General features: G+C 42.5%; 1 protein-coding gene across 19 annotated transcripts in view; it reads right to left on the bottom strand.

Annotated features, from left to right (window-relative positions):
• Positions 1 to 23,279, bottom strand: part of Srpk2 (SRSF protein kinase 2) — a 191,363-nt gene that overhangs the window by 111,447 nt on the left and 56,637 nt on the right. For 7 of the 19 annotated variants that reach the window (XM_039107232.2, XM_039107226.2, XM_039107229.2 and 4 more), the window contains one exon: positions 6,925 to 6,988. The exons of 8 other annotated variants lie outside the window; for them this stretch is intronic. In XM_039107232.2, the coding sequence (XP_038963160.1) occupies positions 6,925 to 6,962 (38 nt within the window). In that variant the 5' untranslated portion in view covers positions 6,963 to 6,988. Of the gene's footprint in view, positions 1 to 6,346; positions 13,517 to 23,279 lie in introns of those variants that run through there. 4 more of the 19 variants (XM_006235903.5, XM_063285703.1, XM_063285704.1 and 1 more) reach the window with 3 other exon arrangements.

The raw sequence follows: 23,279 nt of genomic DNA, 5'->3' as shown, positions 1-23,279 counted from the left end.
ACTGTGGGGAAATGTTTGGTTTAGTGTTACTTTGGGCGTGCAGAAATAGAAAGCATTCAGATTTATTTTAATTTCTATTTCACATTAAAATAAATGTAAGCGATTAGGGATTTAGAGCGCTTGCCTAGCAAGCGCAAGGCCCTAGGTTCGGTCCTCAGCTCCGAAAAACAAAATGTAAAAAATGTAATAAACTAATGAGACAAAAACCTAACATTTGTATACTTGATAGTTTATAAGAGTTAATATAAACTACTCGTGGCTATAATTTAATCTATGCCTGTGGCAAAGAATACATTATATTGAAAATCTTCCTACAAAGTTCTTAGTTTATAAACTGCAAATTCTTCACATACAATCACAGGTTGAGTCTAGAACACGGTGCTCACAGCCCAGGCCAGAGAAGACCTGGGTTATCCTGAGAACCATGGCAAACAGGTGAGGAGCAGAACAGCCCTCCCAAACAGATCTGGGTTTGAAATGGTTTGTACAGTCTATGATGTGAACAACCTTCCTTACATCAGAAACCACACAGAATCAAGGTTTACGTTGATAACGAATATAACAGTGCGGGAAGGGAAGCAAAGGGCAGCTCAGATAAATGCCTGCTTTTTTTTTTTTTTAAACCAGAAATTACATGGCCAGACTATACTTTTACATTGGTTCAAGAAAATTTTAAAAGAAAGTACAACTTAAAAAGTTAACAGTTTAAAAGGTATAAATATGTCACAAGACGGACTCATCCCCCCAGGTCCCCAAAGCAGGCTCTTTCTTACATGATTTACAAGGTAAGCTTTTAAGAGGATTTACCTGAGTAATGATTCTGCTATGGAAAACAAATCTGAAAGCTAAAGTTAACAAACATGCATGCCCTCTAGGACCTATTAAAGATGATAATCGGTGGGAAACAGTGCCTCAGAGGATGGGCCCTGTGACTGGCTGCATTATAACACCTACCCTGGGCAACACCTCCCACAGCTGCTTATAAACCTAGAATCAATAAAAATGTGGAGAGGTTCACTTACCAACTGCATGCATGCAAATGCTCATATCGGCACTATTCCTTCCTAACCAAATAGCCACAAACAAGAAACACCCCTAACACCCATCCGCGGGTGAAATGGATAGACGGAGACCCAAGATACAAATATTGGAGTGCAGAGACCAGATACATGAACACATGTGTAACACTGGAAGACCAGACAAAGGACACCCATGGAACTGGGAGGGGGTAGGATCATGTCTCCTGTCTTTATTCACCTTGGTTTTGGGGGACAGAGCCAGAGGTCCCACACATGCCAAGCACATGCCTTCCCACTGAGGCATAGCTTCCTTTCCTCACCGCCCTTCTCTAATCCCCCCCACATATCACTTCCCTTACTACTACACTTAACTTCTGAATGCCGTCTCCACTGCATTCTGCTCAAGGGTCCCTGCAGGGAGGGCCACACAGAACATTTTCAACCCCTCAGTTCTTCAAGCCCAGAAGTCTAGTGCTTATGCAGTGCTCCACATCCTTATGCAGTGCTCCACATCCTTATGCACTGCTCCACATCCTTATGCACTGCTCCACATCCTTATGCACTGCTCCACATCCTTATGCACTACTCCACATCCTTATGCAGTGCTCCCCATTCTTATGCACTGCTCCCCATTCTTATGCGGTGCTCCACATCCTTATGCACTGCTCCCCATTCTTATGCGGTGCTCCACATCCTTATGCGGTGCTCCACATCCTTAGTTCACACCTGCCAAATGTCTGTTTTCAGATGTAAGCTTTCAAACTGCTCCCAGAGTTCTCTGTCCAAGCAAACGAAGCTCACTGCTTTCATTCTACAAGTCTGAGAGGAGGCTCTCCCACTCCTGCTTAATTCATCTCTCACACACAAAACACAAGCAGAAAGGGGCAAACCATACAATCTACTAGTGGAGGCTTTATCAAAAATCTCAAAGGATGTTGTACCATGTATTTAATGCCATCATATGAGCATCATACATTTTCCAACATCCAATTTGGCTTCCTGTAACCAAGCATGGAGTTTTTTGTTTTTTGGGTTTTGTTTTCTCCCCCCCGCCCCAGGGTTTCTATTTATACAGTATTCAAACAGAAACTGAATAGCCATATGCAAAAATGAAATCAAATCCTTATAAACTTCTAAATCCTTACATCAATATTAAAACCCAAAATGGATCTGAGTCTGACATCAGCCTGGTCTACAAAAGTGGGTTTCAGGACAGCCAGAGCTACAGAGGAACCCTGCCTCAAAAAACAAAACAAACACAAAACAGGAGGAAGAATATATAACTTCTTAAAAATAAGCATAGTACAAAATCTAAGTGGACCAGGCTTGGTAAAGATCATAATGTGTGATACAACATTATAAACTAAACTTTAAACACACACACACAACTGTGTTTCATATGGTTTGTAAAATCCCATTATCTTCAATAAAAATACTAATATAAATACTAAACATAAATTAAAATAAGTACTCAGCCACCTCTGACTCAATCTACCATCCAGAAAGAAAAGTCTATATCCTGTCAAGAGAGAAAGTAAGAAGGCAGTATCAGTGTAGGGCCAGGGAAGGGGAAAGTGCAATCGTCAGTGATGGCTGGGAGACATCAGTGAGGACGGAAAGGAAGCTGTGACTGTGTCCACCCTCACTGATCAGACCATGGCGCACAGCCTAGACGAAGAGCACGCCCTGCTCTGCACCCCTGCCATCAAACACCCCCCTCGCTATTTGTCAGGGTGCCTGTGTGCTCTAGAATAAGAAAGACACACGTGCACAAGCTGTATACATGGCATGTCCTTGTCCAGAGGTAGGGACAACATGCCATCCTGTCGCTTCTCAGCAAGGCTACTTATTCAGCACTGGTAACACAGGCCACAGGATACTGTGCATGACTTCTCTCCCTGATTTCTCCACTCATGATTAAGGTAACTAGTACTATGGACTCGGTGTTTGCTGATTACTAGGATGCTACGGAGACCCTCTTTACAACATTAAAAATGTTGTACTGAAGTACAATGAGCTTGTCCTTTTAAGTCTTGCCCTGAGGAAACGTAAATCCCCACTAGAGCACTCAGTGACTACAGGCTCATTCTGCTCTCCCTCCCTCGACCTATTAAGAAGCAGTATCTGCTTCGATTCCCAGCACCAACAAGCAAGCCACCATCAGGAGAAATGATGCCTAGGTTGGTTAGTAAGTAACTGCTACCGGTTTCCTAGCCATGATCACTATTCCTCCTCCTCACCCCGTGTTCCATCCCACAACCTCCGGAAGTGCTACAGTAAGGCAAAAGAGGTAAAGAGGAAAAGGTAAGTTTTGCCATTAATTATTCAGTTTGCTTTACTACACTAAACGGGAGTGAACAAAACACCATGTCTAGGCAGCGTCATTACCACGCTAACACACCAACATGCTCACCACGCTAACACACCAACGTGCTAACACACCAACGTGCTCACTCATTTGCAAGCACTCAATCCGACGAAAGACACACTTGCAGTGGGGTTTATTCCTGGACCCTCCCGAGGACTCTCATGCAGCAGAGGCCCCCTCCTAACTGGCTACAAGACACATCACCTGTTTTAAAGGTATCATTCACTCAGTAACATTCTCTGCTGTTACTCTTTAAAGAAGTAAGCGGAACATTTTTTTCTCTCTTCAAGACACAACATCTAAAACTAAACTGTAGCTAGGTTGAGCTGCATTAATTCTGGTCTCTGAGCGGGCCTTCCAAAATGGGGCATGTACATGGGCTACACATCTCTTCTACTGAGGTCCATTCTTATGGGTCTCCACCATTTTATCTAAGCTAAATGTATTAAAACTATTCTCAAGAGCTATTGTGATCTGTTAGTAGTCTCCATTATAATTTTACTTTGGACTAATTAATTTTATTTTCAAGGAAGAAGTCCTCAAAAGTCTATAAAATTAAGCTTAGTTTTTATAATGCTTTTCCTAGTTTAGGAAAGTATATCAACGACAACAAAATCCAGCCAATATAGCTTTTTCCCACATAATGGGTTAAAAATGTAAGAAGAAAGGGTTACTAAAAACACCCCAGCACAGATTCCACACTTACTACACTCCGTATTCAGAAACACTGCCCTTGCCAAGAGCACTCACTCTTACAAGACCCTCTTAGAACACTACAGGGACAGGGTACAGGAGTGATCCCTTCTGGTGACACAGCTTCTCCCTCTATGGAAAAAGAAACCAGGCTGCTCTGCCCCACCTCCCGACAGGCATCTGGAGCCTTGCCAAAACCTAGGAAAATCTCAACGATCTTAAGCTACTGTGAAAAAAACTGTAACCCATTTATTTTTCTCTTTTTTTTAAACCAAGTCATTTTTTAAGAGTTCAAATAAAGTATTTTAGAAGTATAATAACTGGCTAACACTAATTGAAAAATGTGATGAGTGCTATCATGACACTACAAGGTATTACATCCACATCCTGGATAAGACATCGGTATTAGATAATTTTTTTTAAAAAAAATCTTTATTTGTTATATACATTGTAGCTATCTTCAGACACACCAGAAAAGGGCATCAGATCTCATTACAGATGGTTGTAAGCCACCATGTGGTTGCTGGGATTTGAACTCAGGACCTTTGGAAGAGCAGTCGGTGCTCTTAACCACTGAGCCATCTCTCCAGCCCCCTTTTTTTTAATAGGCTTTCTTTTTTTTTTTTTTTGGAGCTGAGGACCGAACCCAGGGCCTTGGGCTTGCTAGGCAAGCACTCTACCACTGAGCTAAATCCCCAACCCCTAGATAATTTTTACACTTGAGATTATTCTTTTACGGGTTTTTTTTTAATTAGCAATTCTCAACCCATAAGTCACTAGCCCTTTTCACAGGGTCACCCAAGACCATGAGAAAACACAGATATTTACATTATACTTTGTAACAGTAGCAAGATTAATGTTATGCAACATTAAGTAGCAAAAATAATGTTATGGTTGGGGGTCTTGAGGAACTGTATTGAAGGGGGCAGCATTAGAGTTGAGAACCACTGCTTCAAATAAATTAAAAAATCAAACAATACAGCTTTTAATGAAATGGAGAGAAAAGGCACATTTTGTTTTAATATATTTAAATTAATTAAACATTTTATGCTTACAAAGTTTTTAATTGATGCATAAATCATACTCATCACCTCAGTGAGACTATCACACCTGCTTAATACAACTCAGGCACCTACTAAAACCAGCAAGGCAGGCTGCACAAAGTCACCGTCAACAACACTTGTCTCAAAACTTTGTAGTTATGACAACAGGTGCTCTCTTCTCTTTCAAATAACCACATAGCCTAAGTAAAATCATGGAAACACTGTAGAGCACGTTTTCATAGACTGAGTTTTAGTCAGAGAAAAAGTTAACTTGTTTTTAAGAGAGAGCGATCTTCTGTATTCCCCCATCAGTTTACCAATAAAAACTCACGCTACCCGGGAAGGATGCATAATTATGTGGTCATCTCATTAAGTACAGTGCTAGTAGCAAACTCTCCCTCTGTAGCTGATGCTTAGCCGGCTCTCAGCGCACTCCCTTGTCTACGTTCCCATCCACAGCAGCTTTCTGCAGGATACTCCCCAAGCTGAAGGCCCCTTTTGTAGCCCAGCAAACAGAATGAGTGAAATCAGGTGGCTAGCCACAAACCAGAAGTTACAAGGGTCAAGAAAAAAAGCACAAAACCTCTTAGTTACCTTTTAGTTTCAGTCTCTACAGAATGTAGTTACATCCTCACGTGTAACCAAAGTTGTAACAGAAGCTCTTCACCTAATAACACTAAGAAGTCGGAGTCACCTCTTTCCCTGCAGAGCTGGCCTCCTGAAACTAGCACACATTCTGCCTCAGATGATCAGCTAGTTTCTAGTTTGGTTTTAACAATATTTTTCCTGTATTGTTTCTTTACCACCAACTTAATTTTCCACGTTATTTTCCTAAATTTTCAATCTACGAACAACAATGCTGAAAAATTAGCCGTAGAAAAGATAAATCAATATGGCTTAAATACAGTTGTCAACATTAACTATAAATTGGTAAGATAGGGAAAAGGAAAAGGTAACCATCAACTGTCTGCCTGAGAACCTCAATCTCAAACACTCTGAATACATACTGTATACTCACAATTTCAATAAACACAAGTGAACACAGAATTTACTTATCAAAATACGGAACTTTAGTCTCATTTCTTACAGCAGATATTTTTATCTTAATTTTGCTTATGAGGCAAAACGGTAATTTTCATGAAACATCTCGTTACAGGTATAATCCTAAGAATGACAGATAAAATAACTGCTTTAAAAATACTTGTGAGTCATTTTGTCCTTACCTGCAGGCGTGAACCATCACTGCATGCAGGGACTCTTCCCTGGCAGACACTTGAAGAAACATCAGATCTCTTTTTCAGATGTGACTAATCTGTGGGTTTGCATTCCTAAGCTACGTACAAATGGCACTCCCTTTGTTCATTAAAAATATATATAGACTTATTACAGGGAAAAAAATCAACTGTTTAAGCTAGATATTTACAAATAACCTTGGGAATTCTATATACCAGCAACCTCAGAATACAAGAACAAAAATCTCATTACGTCCTTTAAAAAGCAAGATTTTTTTTTTTTTTGGTTAAATTATTTTTTAAGCTTTCAGCAGCTGCCACACTTGAGCCAGCGATCTGCTGTGTTATGGTGCGCATGCTGCAGCTGATTAGACTGACTGTTTTTCTAAAAAAATCAATTTCCCCTCGCAAAGCAGAACGGCTTGCCCAAATACACATCTTCAATCCAGCACAACGCCAGCATGCAGTACAACACGTTCCATAGCAAACTTGACAAGGGAAAGGTAAGTCCTGTTTGTTTCTTGGCAATGTTGCCCCATTAATTGTTCATGCAAGAGATGTAGCTGTACCTTTCTGAAGAGGACGACTTCTCAGAGTTAACTGACATCAGCAGCTCAATCTTCTGCTTGATTTCTGGAAAAATCAGAAAATATTCACAACCAAGATTGCCCGCCCTTGCTTACAAGCCTTATATCAAGAGATTTTTCTTCCCTAATCCCTTTTGTTCAGAATGAGGCCACAGGATTCACAGTACTTCTGTTCGGGCTGGGATTCAATGGTGCTGTAAAGGGACGGCGCTCCAGAGCACAGGCCTTGCTAAGCTATGCACATGACTGTTTATGAAAGCAGGAAGCACCACTTCCTTTAAGCAGAGGGGTGTCCTTTTTTTTTTAAGGTAGAACTACCCGGGTTTTATTAAAAGGTTTCAAATTGAACAAATTACAACACAAACATGAAATGCTAACAGCTAAACTCAATATACTAAATAATTTGAGAAGCCTAAATTACAATGTTTCAATCTGCAATGAACAGATATGCAACCCCTGGCTGCTTCTATTTGATTGGCCCTAAAAAATATGGCTCAGTGAATCATTTCTGTCACTTAAGAATGAAATATTAAGCCAAAACCTCAACTCAATGATTAAAATGTTATAATTTCCTGATTGTTTTTAATCAAATTTAACATCGGTCCCTAATGTTCTCAGAAAGACTTCTTTACACCTCACTTTCCCCTCCTCCTTCACAGAACACAGTGAACAGCAACACCCAGGTACCGTGCAGAGAGGATATTCTTGTCCTTTTAGGAAGGACTGGCAACGCCACCTACATCAGAAATTTAAGTGCAACTTCAATTTAATTAAAAGATGGTTGTTGGAACCAAGTTAGGTAGGAGAAGAACTTACAGGCCAGAGTGAAAAGAGCACAGCAAAGGCAAAAGACACGGTAAATATAGCGAGCTGCCTTAAACCACACCAGCAACTTAGTATCTCCACTGAGTAACCCCGGTGTTCTCACTTCGTGGGAAAGGCTCTTTTGTCTGTTCTTAAAAAGTATTTTCACTCTATTTTTTTAATTACAATATACATTTGTAATAAAAAGTCCACATACTAAAATTAAAACTGTTATCACTGGAAACCTATAAGATGTCAGAATTTCAAAGCAGACCTCAATAATGTCGGGGGTGGGAGGGTAAGCATGCACACATGCACGCATATTTCCTAGAAACAAAACAATGGTTTAAAATGCTGACTACAGCAATAGAGTTAAAATATGAAAAAAACGTAAGGAAAAAATAAAAGTAGGAAAGTTCTCTCCCAGTGTTAAGGGATTTTCCTAATTTAAGCATATATCCTCATCCCATAGACATAATAAAATTAAACTGCTAGAATAATAAAACTTACCTTGAGAATTCTGAGGTAAATTACAGGGCCCAGCGCAGGGGCTACAGGGAAACTGTTTTAGTAAAGGCTCCCCTCATTTCAAAAGAGAAACATCTCTGCATGGGACTTAGAAACACTTCACTTTCAAAAACCATGGGCTCTTCAGGAAACTGCCCATACTCTCTAAAGCCTCTATTTCCTCATCTATAAAATGGGGATAAGTATTTCTACTTGTGGAGAATTAATTAAATAATCCACGCAAAGCCCAGGCGAGTCAGGCATGGCATGTGGGGACCCTGGGAGCCTGTTCCCACCGGCTAACACAGCCCTTCTCCCCTTGATGCACACTTACTGAAGGACCCAACGAGGCACAGGCTGTCCGCCTTACTGCTGCTTCCACAATTTTAAGCCCACTTTCTTGCCCCGAGCATCATCAGTGTCGCCATGTGCTTTAATCAGCGTGCTACTGTAAGTGGAAGCTCACTCCACACCCCAAGCACGCTACGCTTTTTGACTGGATGTTTCAGAATGAGATTGTGCTTGAACCACCATTATTGCAAAGAGAGTCTCTTTAAGTTCTTACTTTACTATGTCTAGATAAAACCTGAGGTAAACACCATGTTAAGGCAGTGGAGCCGCACAGCCTGTCGCAGTGATGCAGGAAGGATGTCCATGTTCTCTCCAAACCATCACGTTTGTTTAGTTCCGGAAACAGTGAGCGATTCCGGAAGAATTTTATACCCACTGTCAGTGTCACTCCTTGGGAGGCCTACATGCCTTCCCTTCTATAACATTACCATTGCTAGGCCTGGTTACCTTTTAAAAATCCCCGAAACAGCTCGGCACCGTGATGGCTGCCTTTAACTTGGGAAGCAGAGGCAGGCAGATCTCAGTGGGTTCAAGGGCAGCCTGGTCTACAGGGCAAGTTTCTAGGCCTGTTATATAGAAAACCCTGTTGAGGGGAGAGGGGGTGAAGTAAGGATGTTCAAACAGGAGGAGCGTCAGAAACGTTATATCTTTTGTACAGTTAGGTGGTTCCTTTCACTCAGTCTTCTGAATGACAGAGAAGGCCTCCTCACCCAACTGTCATTTGTTAGTTAATTTTTACCAGCTTTCCTGTCCTGCTTCGCAACAGTGCTCCTCATGCCTTTCTAAACTTTAATTTCATCTATAAAATGGTTGAAAAAATCCAATCTGCTTTTACCGTCACCGTTACCACACTATGCCCCACTCCACCCCACCACTTGGCTCCCTGGTTCCCACAAACAGCAGCCGTACAACCAACCCTGCAGAAACCTATTCCTCCATCAGTCTCCATTTGTATTTCTTTTTTTTTTTTAATATGTATTTATTATGTATACAGTGTTGTGCCTGCATGTCTGCCTGCAGGCCAGAAGAGGGCATCAGATCTCATTACAGATGGCTGTGAGCCACCATGTGGTTGCTGGGAATTGAACTCAGGACCTCTGGAAGAGCAGTCGGTGCTCTTAACCTCTGAGCCATCTCTCCAGCCCTCCATTTGTATTTCTATACCAACAGTTTTTGTTTTTAAAGTTCATCAACCTAGGGCCCGGCTTGATGGCTGAACAGACAAAGGCACCTACCATTAAAGTTGACTACCTGAGTTCAACCCTCAGGGCCCACATAGTGGAAGGAGAGAACAAATTCCTAGAACTTCCTCTCAAACTTCCAACTACACACAAACCATGGCATATGCAGAACGCTACAAATACAAAATGGACAAATGAAAATATAATTGCAAAAACTTTTTAAAAAGTCCGTCAACCGACTGTTTTCCTTCGGGTTTATCTGTATCCCTGTTAATCTGTCTTCCACGTGCTGCACTCGACAGTGCTACAATCAGATCCTTCCGCCTCCGAGCCTCTAACTCAGCCTCTGGCATGGCCTATAACTCTGTCTCTACTCACACCATAAAGGATGCTTCTTTACAGAGAAAGTATGTGCTTATTTTAGTTTCTACACAAAATTTAGGGGGATGTAAGTCTTGTCCATTCTCCAAAGCAGTGGGGTCAGACACTGTTTATTCTTTAACTGCTTTTATGTATGTAATTCTCTGCAACTGTAGGTCTTTCATGGGATTATCCTTACCCACACTATTCTTATGTATTGAGGATACCTACAGAACCTGTATCATTCATCAAACACGTCTATACCCTATGGGGCACTATTAATAACCATATATGAACTGTAACCCAACCTGTACATTCTCCAATCTCCCCAGACAGTTTCCACTGAATTGTCACCAAATGTGCACGATATCTAAAAGTGGACTCGGCAACTCCGTGGCCCCATGTCTACTTTATCTAGGCCTGGAGACTGCCATCTCCCACTCCCGCCCACACCACAGGCCTTCACAGTCGAGCTCCAGGAACAACAGGACCAGTCATCTTCCAAGCCACCAATGTTTGAAGACTCTCAAATGCACCCCACTGTCTCTCTTAGGAAGAATTCCCACATTCTCCCTTTTAGACAGGCTATCCTCTCAACGTACTAAGTTCTGATGGTCTGCCTTCTCTCCCACACCTTCTCACGCTGTTTTCTTTCCTTAAAACATCACGGGACAGTTCATCTCTCACCTACGTAACTCACTAGCTTGTTTGTTTTGTTTTTCTCTCTCTTTTCTCCTCCCCCCTCTCTGGGAGGGAGAGAGAAGGGGGAGGGGGAGGAGGGGAGAGAGAAAGGCCTTGTCTGTCCTGAAGTCTATAGACGACCAGGCTGGCCTCAAACTCACAGAGATTCCCCTCCAGAGTGCTGGAATTAAAGATGTGTGTCACCACACCCAGCCCAATAACTCATTTTTTCACTCTGGACCACAAACTCCTCCCAAACGTATCTTCCAAGATAGAATTAATCTCTTTTGTGTCTCTATACTTGAACACACTGTGACCAGAAACCAACCAAAAAAACCCACAAGGGAAACCAAAGATGATTCCTAATAACAGCAGCCACAGAAGATGTGACTGTGAGACGCCGCTCCTGATTTCATTACAAACCTAGCATGAGGCCCTTAACCTTGGTGACACAGTAAGTTAGGAATATAGCACTTCCTAGATTCCAACAAAAACTTTCTTTTACTTGACAAATCCTTTACATAGCCATCTGTACACCTGGTTTTACTTGAGGTATGTTTTTATTTTATGTATATGGTATTTTACCTGGATGTCTGTGCACTGTGCTTATGCCTACACATGCCAGAAGAGAATCCCTGGGGTTGATGGTCCACACTACTGTTAGCTGCCATGTGGGTGCGGGGAAGTAAACCCAGAACCTCTGGAAAAGCAGAGTTGGCTGCTGAGCCTTCTCCAGCCGCGTAAGAACTATTTTTAAAAATTAGTTGCCGGTGCTGGAGAGATGGCTCATGAGGTTAAGAGCACTGGCTGCTCCTCCAGAGGACCCAGGTTCAATTCCCAGCACCCACATGGCAGCTCGAAACCGTTTGTAATTCCAGGTACAGGGAATTCATATATCCAGGCAAAACATCAATGCACATAAAACAAAAATGAATCACAAAAAATGAACTGCTGCCTTATATTTGTGTGGAGCCATGCTGTGTTTCCATCCTTCAGACCATAGGGCGGTAAGGATATACCGAGTCTAAACCTAAAGGTGACTTGGTGGTAAAACTGCTTGTGCCACACAAGCCTGAAGGCCGGAACTCAATCCTGGGATTAGCAGGAGAGGACCAAATTCCTAAAAGGTTTCCTCTGACACACAAGCCTGAGTATACAGACATATAAACATACAGGCACACACAATAAAATAAATTTCTAAAATTAAATATTGAGGAAGAGTAATAAAGTCTGGAAAGTGCTAACAAAAAAAAAAAAAAAAGATTCCCACAAGTCTAGGCATACTAAGCATCCATGATAGGGAGTCCATGTGGTCTCACTCCTGAGAAGCAACAGGAGTTAATGGTTGCCGGGCTGGAGCCACTGTGTCACTGCCTTAATCAAGTAAATCCCTCACTCATGCTCATGCAAACCCCAAAAAGACATGAAAGTAGGAAGGAGACTTAGAAGGAGCATAATCAAAATAAATAATAAAACTGTGAAATAATTTTTAAATGTTTAAAATTTTTAAAAATGTATATTCATCTCATGACTCTGCCCCAGAAGGCAGCGAGGCTCTGAAAGTTAGTTCCCGTTACCAGGTGCTCAGAGGCAGTTCCCCCCCCCCCCCGCCCCCCACTGACACACTCTCTCCAACGATGGGCTTTCCTATCTCCCTGACTCCACTTCCGTTTCTGCAAGCAGTACAACTGCCTCTGTTTCACAGACTGTGCTGATCTACTCTCCCTGTGCTCAGCTTGGGCCTAGGAGTCTCTGAAGGTCTACAGGGCAGACCTGCAGTAGCTTTGCTGGTGCCATGCTCACACTGATGCTACTCCCTTTCAAGGCTAGGCCCTTACTTGAAATTGAAGGAGACATAGAAGAGACTCTTCACAAAGGTACCAAGTAAACCCAGCCCTCTGAATTATGAGAAAGCTGAGGCCTGCTTAACTAGCCAGCGCTTGAGAGGCCAAAGCCTTAGGAGGGGGTGGAGGGAGGGGCCAATACTATTCTGACTATCATGACTATCTGTCATGATAATACAAGAAAAAACAACCTTGGGGTTGGGGATTTAGCTCAGTGGTAGAGTGCTCCCCTAGCAAGCCCTGGGTTCTGTCCTCAGATCTGGGGGAAAAAAAAAAAACCTTAAGGCAAAATTTGTACTAATACAAAGAGAATAAGTGATGAACTGAGCAGAGAAACAACCATCCTTAGTTACAACTGACCTCCATCCACTCTCCAAACCAGGACAACGCAAATCCAGAGCAATGCAGAAACAATCTGCAAATGACAGCGAATTCATAAACAGACAGAGAACACAGCTACTGAGCTACAATCCCAAGGAAAACCCTGAGAAGAGACCGAGGTTAGAAGGTTTTAACAATCAACAACATGGAAAGCACCAGGAATAAATTACTCGTCACACACTAAACACCAGAAACAATAAGGTCCTTCTGCAGTTTGCAGATGCTCTTCAGCACGAGCTCTTACCATCCAAAAGACATCCAGTAAAGTGTGTGTCAGGGAATTTTACTTCCACTCTTGCCCTGTCCTCTCCTCCTGCTCCCCCTCTCTCCCCATTTCCCTCCCAACCTCTCTCCACAAGCTCATAGCCAGCCTATACTCCCCTCCCTCTTTCTCTCTCTCCTACCCTCTCAACTCCCTTCCCTCTGCCCTGAATAAACTATTCTCTACTATTAAAAAAAAAAAAAAAAGAAAAGAAAAGAAAAAAGAAACTTTATTTTCCGGTTGTAACCTAAAATTTGTATCCCAGCTCCATGCCACCACACCCCCAACCCCCAAAAAAACCAACAAGGCAGAGAAGTGTGGAAATGGTTAGAGGCACATCCGGCCTCCACATCTGCATACTCACAATCCTGATCACATAGAGCTGTATTACTCCACAAGATGATGGTACTTTTACTCTAAACCTAAATGAAACAGGAATGAGGGGCAGTGGGGGCAGGAGGGAGTACCTCACCCTTGTTAGGTCTCTTTGGTTGACTGTTTTAAAACTATCATGCTTTCTGTTTGTGTTTGGTGGTGTGAATGCCAAGGTGTGCGTGCCTATGGAGGTCACAGGACCCCGTGCAGAAGTTGCCTCGCTTCTTTTACCATGTGGGTAAATAAACTCAGGTAATAAACTCAGGGCTCAGTGAGCAGTGAGCACCTTTACCAGTGGCCATCCTGCTGGCCACTGACTGTTTTTATAAGCATCTGCAGCTTCATCATCATCATCAAGGGGGACTCAGGTGTTCGGCTGTGATTGGTTCTGTCTTTCTACTGTGGGTTCCAAGCACTGAGTCCAAGTCAGCAGGCTGGCATGGAAGCTCTTTACCCCAGACGGCTGTCTGGCGGCCCGAGGCCTCCTCATTTCTGAGGAAGAATTTCCAAAGCAGATGCTGTGCCACTCATCATTCATTAGCGAAAGCTTTTTCCTTCTGACACGACTTTTGTTGTTGAAGACAGTTTATATAGTCCAGGCTAGCCTTTAGTTAGTGTGTAGCCAAGTACAGAGATTACAGAGTATGTAGTCCAGGCTAGCCTTCAGTCAGTGTGTAGCCAAGTACAGAGATTACAGAGTATGTAGTCCAAGCTAGCCTTCAGTCAGTGTGTAGCCAAGTACAGAGATTACAGATTATGTAGTCCAGGCTAGCCTTCAATCAGTGTGTAGCCAAGTACGGAGATTACAGAGTATGTAGTCCAGGCTAGCCTTCAGTCAGTGTGTAGCCAAGTACAGAGATTACAGAGTGTAAGAGCCATGCGCAGCCTTGTATAAGTAGGAGAAATGGCTGGCATTAAAGATTTTTGTGCTGCTTTTTGAAAAGTGAGTCTAGCCACATCAAATGTTAACCCCTAACCTTCACACCCCCAAGAAAGAAGATGTGGTTGTAAGAAGTAAACAGGGGGAAAAGACACTGCCCAGCTAAATGCTGCACAGGTAACGTAAAAAGTTGCCCTTCCTGGGTCAGCTCACTTCAGTGTACAAGGACAGAGACGGTAAGATGGGTGCTGCCTGCACTGGGCTTCACTGCCCCTGCTCTTAGTTAGCATTGAGGTGTAAGGAATCTAATCCTTGAAAACAGCTACAGGTTTCACACCACAGCCAAAGTCATGAATAGTTAATCATCTCTCACTAGCTCTCCTCTGGACAAAGGCATCTGGCTCTGCTGGTTAAGACACAAGTTCTCTGATAACTGGGATCTCTTACACTCAGGCTGACAGCAAAGATGGCCAAGTTGAAACCAAGTTTAACACACTCTCTGCACTACTCACACAAAACGTATTAATTGTGAAGTTTTGACATGATACAGTCTTAGAACTACTCAGAAGAATGTATTATTTTAATGAAGTTCTTTTGCAATAGATGTTAAACAACTAAGATTATTCTTAATCTTCTCTAACACCATGACTACAAAGACGTAAACTACGTCTTAGCTACAATCTTTGCATAGAAAGAACTATGGGCTATTAATTTATCTTAGCGGTGCAAGGCTGTGGTGTAGCATAAGACTATAGAGTCAAGGTCCACAAAAAAATAAAAATAGATAAATAACGGGGGGGGGGGCAGAGAGAAGGGACAAAACTCACCAAAGCAGTAAACACCCACTTCCAACAGTCTTATTAAGCCAAAACCACTCATTATCTCAAACAGAAACACTCCTCTAACAGGTGACAGCATTGTTACAGAAAGGCATTTATCTATATGTTACACTTGTAATAAAACAAATCCTATCAAAATAAGCTGCCTTTAATCCCAGCCCTCAGGGTACAGAGGCAGGTAGATCACTGTGAATTAGAGGCCACACTGCATAATCAAGTTCCAGGTCAGCCAGAGCTATATGGCATCTCAAAAATGGAGTGGGGGTGGGGTGGGGGAACCTTGCTTAAGAGAATAAGGAGGAACAATTAATTAAGTGCTCATAACCGGCAATTCCCATTAACTTTCATATTTTAGGGAAGGAACACGACACTGTAAGTTTTCCATCCAAGTACTACCAAGCTATATATGACCCTATATGGGTGGCGGACCATTGTCACAACCACAAAGCCATTTTCATGAGCTCACTGAATCCTCTTAAGCAACTGCACAAGTGAGACTGCTTTCTTGAGTTTCTTTTTTATTCTTGCTTTTTTTTTTTTTTTTTCCCGGAGCTGGGGACCGAACCCAGGGCCTTGTGTTTGCTAGGCAAGCACTCTACCGTTGAGCTAAATCCCCAACCCCTTCTTTTTTATTCTTTCAGATGGTCCCATGTAACCCAGGAGCCCAGGCTCATCTCAACTCCCTATTTAGTCAAGGCTTTCCTTGAACCCCTGACTCTCCCTTCTATACTTCCCAAGTGATGGGGTCACAGGCATGTGTACAAACAGTATATTCTTAGTATAATTCCCATTTAATATGAAACTCTGTGGCCGGAAGAAACTTGTTCAATATTCTAGACAAACAACTCCATCATAACAGCCTCAGAAGAATAGGGGTGCATTGCTACTCTTGCAAAAGACCTCCGTTTAGTTCGTAGTAATTCGGTGGCAGCTCACAGCTACCTGGACTTTTCATAAGCTCACTGAATTCCAGTCCCTCAGTAGCCAGTGCCCTCCTCTGGTCTGCATGGCCTCTGGACACAAGTGGTCCACTTAACACATGAAGAGAAAGCACTCATACGAGCATTTTAAAAAAAGCCAAACATGATGCATGCTTTCATCCTCAACAATTAGGAAGCTGAGGCAGGTGGATTTCTGTGACTTCAGGGATAGCCTGGTCGACATAGCAAGTGCCAGGCCAGCCAAGGCCATATATAGTGACACCTGCCTCAAAACAAACAACAACAACAACACGGACTGCTTAGTAACAATCCAACCAAGAAGGGGCAGCTGTATGCTGAAAACTGTCAAACATGTTCTGAAGAAATCAAGGCCCCCAAATCAAAAGATCTGGTCACAGAGTAAATGATTCCACTAAGGCGCCAGGGCTGGAAAGGTGGGATAGTAGGTAAGGGAGCTGCTGCCAGGCCGCACCATCCACCCTTTGTCTCTAAAACCAACCTGGTAGGAGAGAACTGATCTCAAGCTGTGCTCTGACCACCATGCTACACACGTGTGTACCCGTGTGAGCATGCACACACATGTGCAAACACAAAATCTCAGTGCGGGAAAAACACTAAAGGCAGGAATACTACTCCCATTTATCAAAAATTCAATGTAATTCCTACCAAAGTTCAAGTTACCAATTTTATCAGAAATAAATAGCTAAGTCTTAATCTCATATGTGAAAATACACGGGACAATGACTAACCAAAATTTAAAAAAGAAAGAAGAAACCAAGTTAATACAAAACTATAGTGAGGAAACTAAGAGAGCACACACAAGCAGTGCTCTGAGTCCATGAAATAGACCTGATACCAGAAAAATTTTAGTACAATCAACCAGTTTCCCACAAAGACACCAAGATCATTCAATGGGAAAACAGGTTTTCTTAACAAAAGGTGTTAAACAAGTGGAGAGTGGCATGTAAAAAAAAGTGCAGGTAAGTTCCTAGTTCACACTAAAAAATTACCTAAAAATGGACCTGCAAGATGGCTGCCTGGGTGAGGTGTTTCTAGGAGGCACCACCTCCTGCAGGACAGCAGAAGAGCTGTCCTGGCTTCCACACACGTGCAGCACATGTGCCTGCACACGGCACTCCTAACGTGCTCACACTTACACTCTTTCCTTGTGACTGGAGCACATCACTGAGCTTACTAAACCTGCACCTTGTGTTCCCAGACAAAAAGCCCGGAAGGGCAGACTACTTCCCAGATGAGCAGTTAAGCATCATTTCGAGCCAAGAGAGCAGCATCATTGTGGCAGCAACACAGACCTTCTTGGGACCATGCACAGGGCTGAGAGCTGAGATGGTGACCATGCAGAGACGGTGACCGCTCAATTACATCCATGACTTGCTTCAATTCTTCCTCTCCTCAGTCCTAAAAAAATGCATCCATACCAAAGAAACTCTCTCCCTGCTTCTCACTATTACTGGCCTCTTAGGGAAGCGGTCAGATGAAGTTTACAGGCCTGCAGGATCCCAATCGTACTTTACAAACTCTACTTTTCCCAGGGCATGGTTGTGCATGCCTTTAATGCCAGCACTCAGGAGGTAAAGGGAGGTGACTCTGAGACCAGAGTGGTCTACATAGTTGAATTCCAGGAGAGCCAGCAGAGCTAGAGAGAAACTTTGGAGGGAGGTGGGAGGGAGAGAGGGAGGGAGGGAGGGAGGGAATACCACAGGTGAGGCCTTCAAGATGATTCAGCCAGGAAAGGTATTTTCAGCCAAGTCTGGTATTTTATAGTTTGATCCCTGAAACTCATACACCTGAGAGAACCGACTCTGACAAACCGTCTTCTGACCTCCACACAGCAAGCACTGTGGCATGTATATGCACACATGCATGCACATACAATAAGTCAATCAACGTAATTCTTTAAAAAAAAAAGTTAGGTGGCAAACACTTATACTCCCATCACTTGAAAGGTAGAGGAGAGCATCCCAAGTTCATGGACATCTTCAATTAAACAGTGAGTTCCAGGCCAGCCTCAGGGGTAAGGGACCAAGCTGCACAGTAGAGGGAAGAAACAGCACATATATCAACTGATGAAGGATGGTTATAAATGTGATACATATGTACATATATGTATAAAATCAAATACACACAGAACAGAAAGGGTGTGATTACATGCTACCACATAAACCTTGAAAGCACTGTCCCAAGTAGAAACATTCATCTAGACAAAGTGTTAGCGTGATCTTTGCATTACAAAGGAGTTTCTGCTAAAATAAGGAGGTTTATTTTTGAGGGATGAAAATATTCTCAAGTTATATAATGTAATGATTGTACGACACTGGGAATAGCTTTTTTAAAACTACTAAAGTATAGTTTTAAAAAATAACAAGTCATTTTAAATTTTCTCAATTAAAACAATAAAACATAGATTCCATAGCAAATGTGGGCAGTTAAGAGAATAAAAAGCCAGAGGCCTAGATCCATGGCTGCAGAGAAAGGATGGCTCTGCTCTAACTGAGGAAAGGGAGTGGAGTCCAGAGAAGGAAGGCTCCACCCTGTGAGGAGGTTACAACAAAAGAATGCCCAGGCATTCTGTGGACAATCAAGAGTTAACAAAGCAGAGCTAGGGGTGTAGCTCAGAAGAGTGCCTGTCAGATAGAAACCCAGCAAGGCAAAAACAGAGTGGTGGCACCACTAACTAGGACTCACAAGTTCAAGACCAGCCTGGGCTAACATGAGACTCTAGAGAGTGAGAGAGCAAGACAGAGACTGACTGGTAAAGTAGTTCTTTCCTGGCCTCTCACATGGCAGATGTAATGTAACAAACTATAGTCAGTCCTAAAAGATTCAACAAATGAAAAAAACTCAACACAAAGTTTTCATTGTATGTCATGTTTGAAGAAAAATATTAAACTTTATAGAGCTATTTATAAAGCCTGTCTATTTACCAAGATTCATTTTATGTCACTGCACTCACACAGAACTCCTCAGGGACTTCACCAATTATCACTTCTCTCACTTGTAAATCCTAAAACTCTCACCTCACACATCAGTGGCCCCTTCTATAAAAACCTTCCTCAGCAGCAATAGTAAAAACAACTTCCACAGCTTTGCTGCTTTTACAAGATATTACTAAGTACCACAAATACCTCAGCCAACAGTCTGCTTTGTTGTCCTGTTGGCTGTGGAGTCTGGCGTCTGAAGCAAATTGATGAATGGCATGAAACTCATCCTGCCTTGGTCCCCAAAATGCTGGGACTACAGATAAATACCCCCACACACAGACACACACACAGACACACACACAGACACACACACATACACACACACAGACACACACACATATATACAGATACACACAGACACACACACATACATTCACACACACGCAGCAGAGCTGATGGCTCCCCATTGTCGTCATCTTCAGCCTTGCGTTAAGTTGGGTTCCAGTCACATAAAAAACAGCATTTTAGGCAGATATGGCTAAGACAGACAGGTCTTTGACAATTTTGTAAATGTCTGCAATACATTCCTATTACCCTCTCTTCTCCTCCTCTTTTAACTCTCCCACCCATCTGTCATGTCCCCCTCCTCCCTACCAGTCCCCTTCCCAGATTCATTAACTTTTGGGTTTCTTAACTCACCTTCTTTACCAGGGCCATATGTGTGCCTGACAGATTGGGGCTATCTACTGGAGCCTGGTGAGGTCATCAGTGGGCGCACACTGGAGGCAATGACTCCTCTCTCCCTGAATCATCTGTCAATCTTAATCATGTTGAGTGTTAACACTGCTAAGTGTTATGTGGGATCACAAATTCTAATGATTCATGGACCTACTAAATCGTCCTCTTGGGAATAGTGATGCCTACAGTCATATATATATAATTGTAAATCTGTGGAAGACTCTTATTCTTCCTATTTCCCAAATGGATTATAAATACGAGAAACAACAACGAAACACCTCACTTTAGAAGCACAATAACTAGCCAATCAAGTAAACATTACTCATTATTGAATTCAATGTGAAGGATGCCAGGTGTACTAGGTAAACTATATATGTTCTCAGAATTTCACTTCTACCAAATTCACCCTAGAAACACATTCCCACTGCTAGAGTGCAGCAGTGCAAAGCTTTTAACAGATACAAAACCCTAGCTTTGCTGCCTGCTACCTTGAGAGGTGGGTGGTGGGCAGAATATTCAATGAGACTCAGGTAAAAGCACCAGTCACCCAGCCTGATGACCTGCACGTTTGAATTCAATCCCAAGCCCCGAAGTGGATAGAGGAAGCCAAGGCCCCACACTGTCCTCTGCACTCCAGACACCACAGCCTGCACATGCTCACCCACTTCCACACACAGCATGATCTTAAAAGTCTAGGAGTTGGAGTGTATCTAACAAGCAAGGGACACTCACTGTAAGTGGTCTACGCTCATACTCAGAATATACAGCATAGAAAGGAATGAAATCGATATCATAAACATGTCTAAAGCATAACTCTCACCAAAGCAAAATGTATAGCTTTCAAAAAACAAAATGACACTATCACTGTGATTAATATGCATTGCACGGGCGCGCGCGCACGCGCACACACACACACACACACACACACATATATTTAAAGTAAAAGCTATAGAGGAATATATCCTAAAGTATTATAAAAATATTCAACCCTTTACTTTTTCTTCACAGGCATCATCTGTGTAAATTAAAGTCAATGTTTAAATATTAAGACCAAAGCATGTCCCATTTAAACCATGTACTCAATTGCACAGCTCTCAAATGGACACTAAGCAAAAAGACTGCCATCACACCATTATAAATAGCTCTCAAAAGGCCAATTTTCACTTTCAAATAAAATTCACAGTTTAATCAAGGTCAAGGCAATGTTCTGTTGGAATTCTGAACGTGTTATCCTGAAGGAAAAGAACAACTAGATTTTCCTGACACTGTTCTGCCACAAAAAAGGGCAGCCATGTGGGACTTATACATCTGACCTTTCTAAAAAGACAGACTTTAAAATCTAAATCCAGGCTGTTCCTTCTAATTCTATCCACTGCAGGCTCTCAAACAAACCAGAGTACATCAATGAACTTTAAAAAAAAAAAAGTAGGGGTTGGGGATTTAGCTCGGTGGTAAAGCGCTTGCCTAGCAAGCGCAAGGGCCTGGGTTTGGTCCCCAGCTCCAAAAAAGAAAGAAAGAAAAAGAAAAAAGAAAAAAGAAAAAAAATACAGGTATTGATTAAGCGGCCTCCAAAGTGTCAGGTCTCTGTCTGCTATGCTACATAGGCTTTTTACATAAACGCAGCCCGGGAGCTGAGCTCATAAAACCTACTCTGAAGGCTACAACACACATCTTCTCTTTCTAGGCCAGGAAGAGGAAGAAGACAGGCTTAGGATGCTGGAGTTCGATGCTTGCTAAACAGGAAGGAAGAACACAGACCACAGAGCAAGTACCATAACAAAGGGTAAGACGTTCCCGTGCCCGGACGGACGCAGGGCGCTGAGGCAGGGAGCAGATCCTAGAGCGAGCAGGTGAGCACAGTGGCACACACATGGAGTCCCAGCACCCCGGAGGAAGAGGATGGTCAGGAGCTCAATGCCAGCTGAGCTCTCTATCGAGTTCAGCCATGTAGCAAGTCTGAGGCAATCCTGAGTTACATACATGACACCCTGGAAAGGAGGAGGAGAGAGTGAAAAAAAGAAAGAGAAGATCACTTGTGTGGTCATGAATAAGGTAAGCCTTGGATATATACTGACATCCTGCCTCCAGGTAACAAATAGAGAGAAATCGAGTCTTTTGTTTGGTAAGAACCTTATTCCAGGTACATTGTTATTATATGCATTCCAATAATTAAACTCGCTGATGTATATACATGGAAAACTTCAACTTTTAAATTACTTTAATGAGAAAAACGGGCGGGTGTGTTGAGACAAACAAAAATAGGCATCCTCAAATGCCAATCCAGCCACCTCTGACTCCACTGCTGCCGTGGTAGCCATTTCCAGATCTGAAATGCAGACAAGACTGCACTGCCAAGGCTTAGCTAGCTACGTGGATGGGAGAGTTGAAAGACAACCTTCTTAGTTCTACGGCATTCTGGATGGAAACACTGACATTAGATTACACATAAAGAGGACATCATAGGTTTTTTGGTTACCTCAAAGCCCTCCATCCCAGGCACTGCGTGGATGTTCTCAGGACCTCCGAAGCATACCTGAGGGCCAGCTGCTACACCAGGACCTCTGAGGTATGCCTGAAGGCAGGCTTCTACACCAGTGGCCCCACACTGAGGCAGTTCTAATTTGCTCTCTATGGTTTTTTTTGTCCAATTTGGTAAAGACCACTGACTTCCTCTCCAGTCCTCTTACAGTGGTCTTGTCTTTTCTTTTCTTTTCTTTTCTTTTCTTTTCTTTTCTCTTCTTTTCTTTTGGAGCTGGGGACCGAACCCAGGGCCTTGCGCTTGCTAGGCAAGTGCTCTACCACTGAGCTAAATCCCCAACCCCTCTTACCGTGGTCTTAAAGCAACACCGTATAACAAACTTTTAGTAGTTTATAAGCTTTTGAGTCACCCTTGTCACTTAACATAATACACTCAGATGTTACCTGCCTTTATCGATAGTTCATCTCTTTTTACTGTTACATAAGATTTAGCATCTAGATGTATCACTATTCAGCCATTCCATGGTCAAAGAAACTGAAATAGCTTTTACATCTTTTATTTAAAAAAAGAAAGGAAGAAAAAAAGGAAGGAAGAAAGAAAGAAAAAAAGGAAGGAAGGAAGAAATCAAATTTGTTTCAAAAAAAAAAAAAAAAAGGCAGAGGCTGGAGAGATGGCTCAGCGGTTGAGAGCACTGACTGCTCTTCCAGAAGTTCTGAGTTGAATTTCCAACAACCACATGGTGGCTCACAACCATCTGTAATGGGATCTGATG

The sequence above is a fragment of the Rattus norvegicus genome, chromosome 4 (assembly GCF_036323735.1).
Source record: "Rattus norvegicus strain BN/NHsdMcwi chromosome 4, GRCr8, whole genome shotgun sequence".
NCBI lineage: Eukaryota > Metazoa > Chordata > Mammalia > Rodentia > Muridae > Rattus > Rattus norvegicus.
The sequence above is the reverse complement of the archived record's forward strand: the minus strand, read 5'-3'. Positions and strand labels throughout refer to the sequence as shown.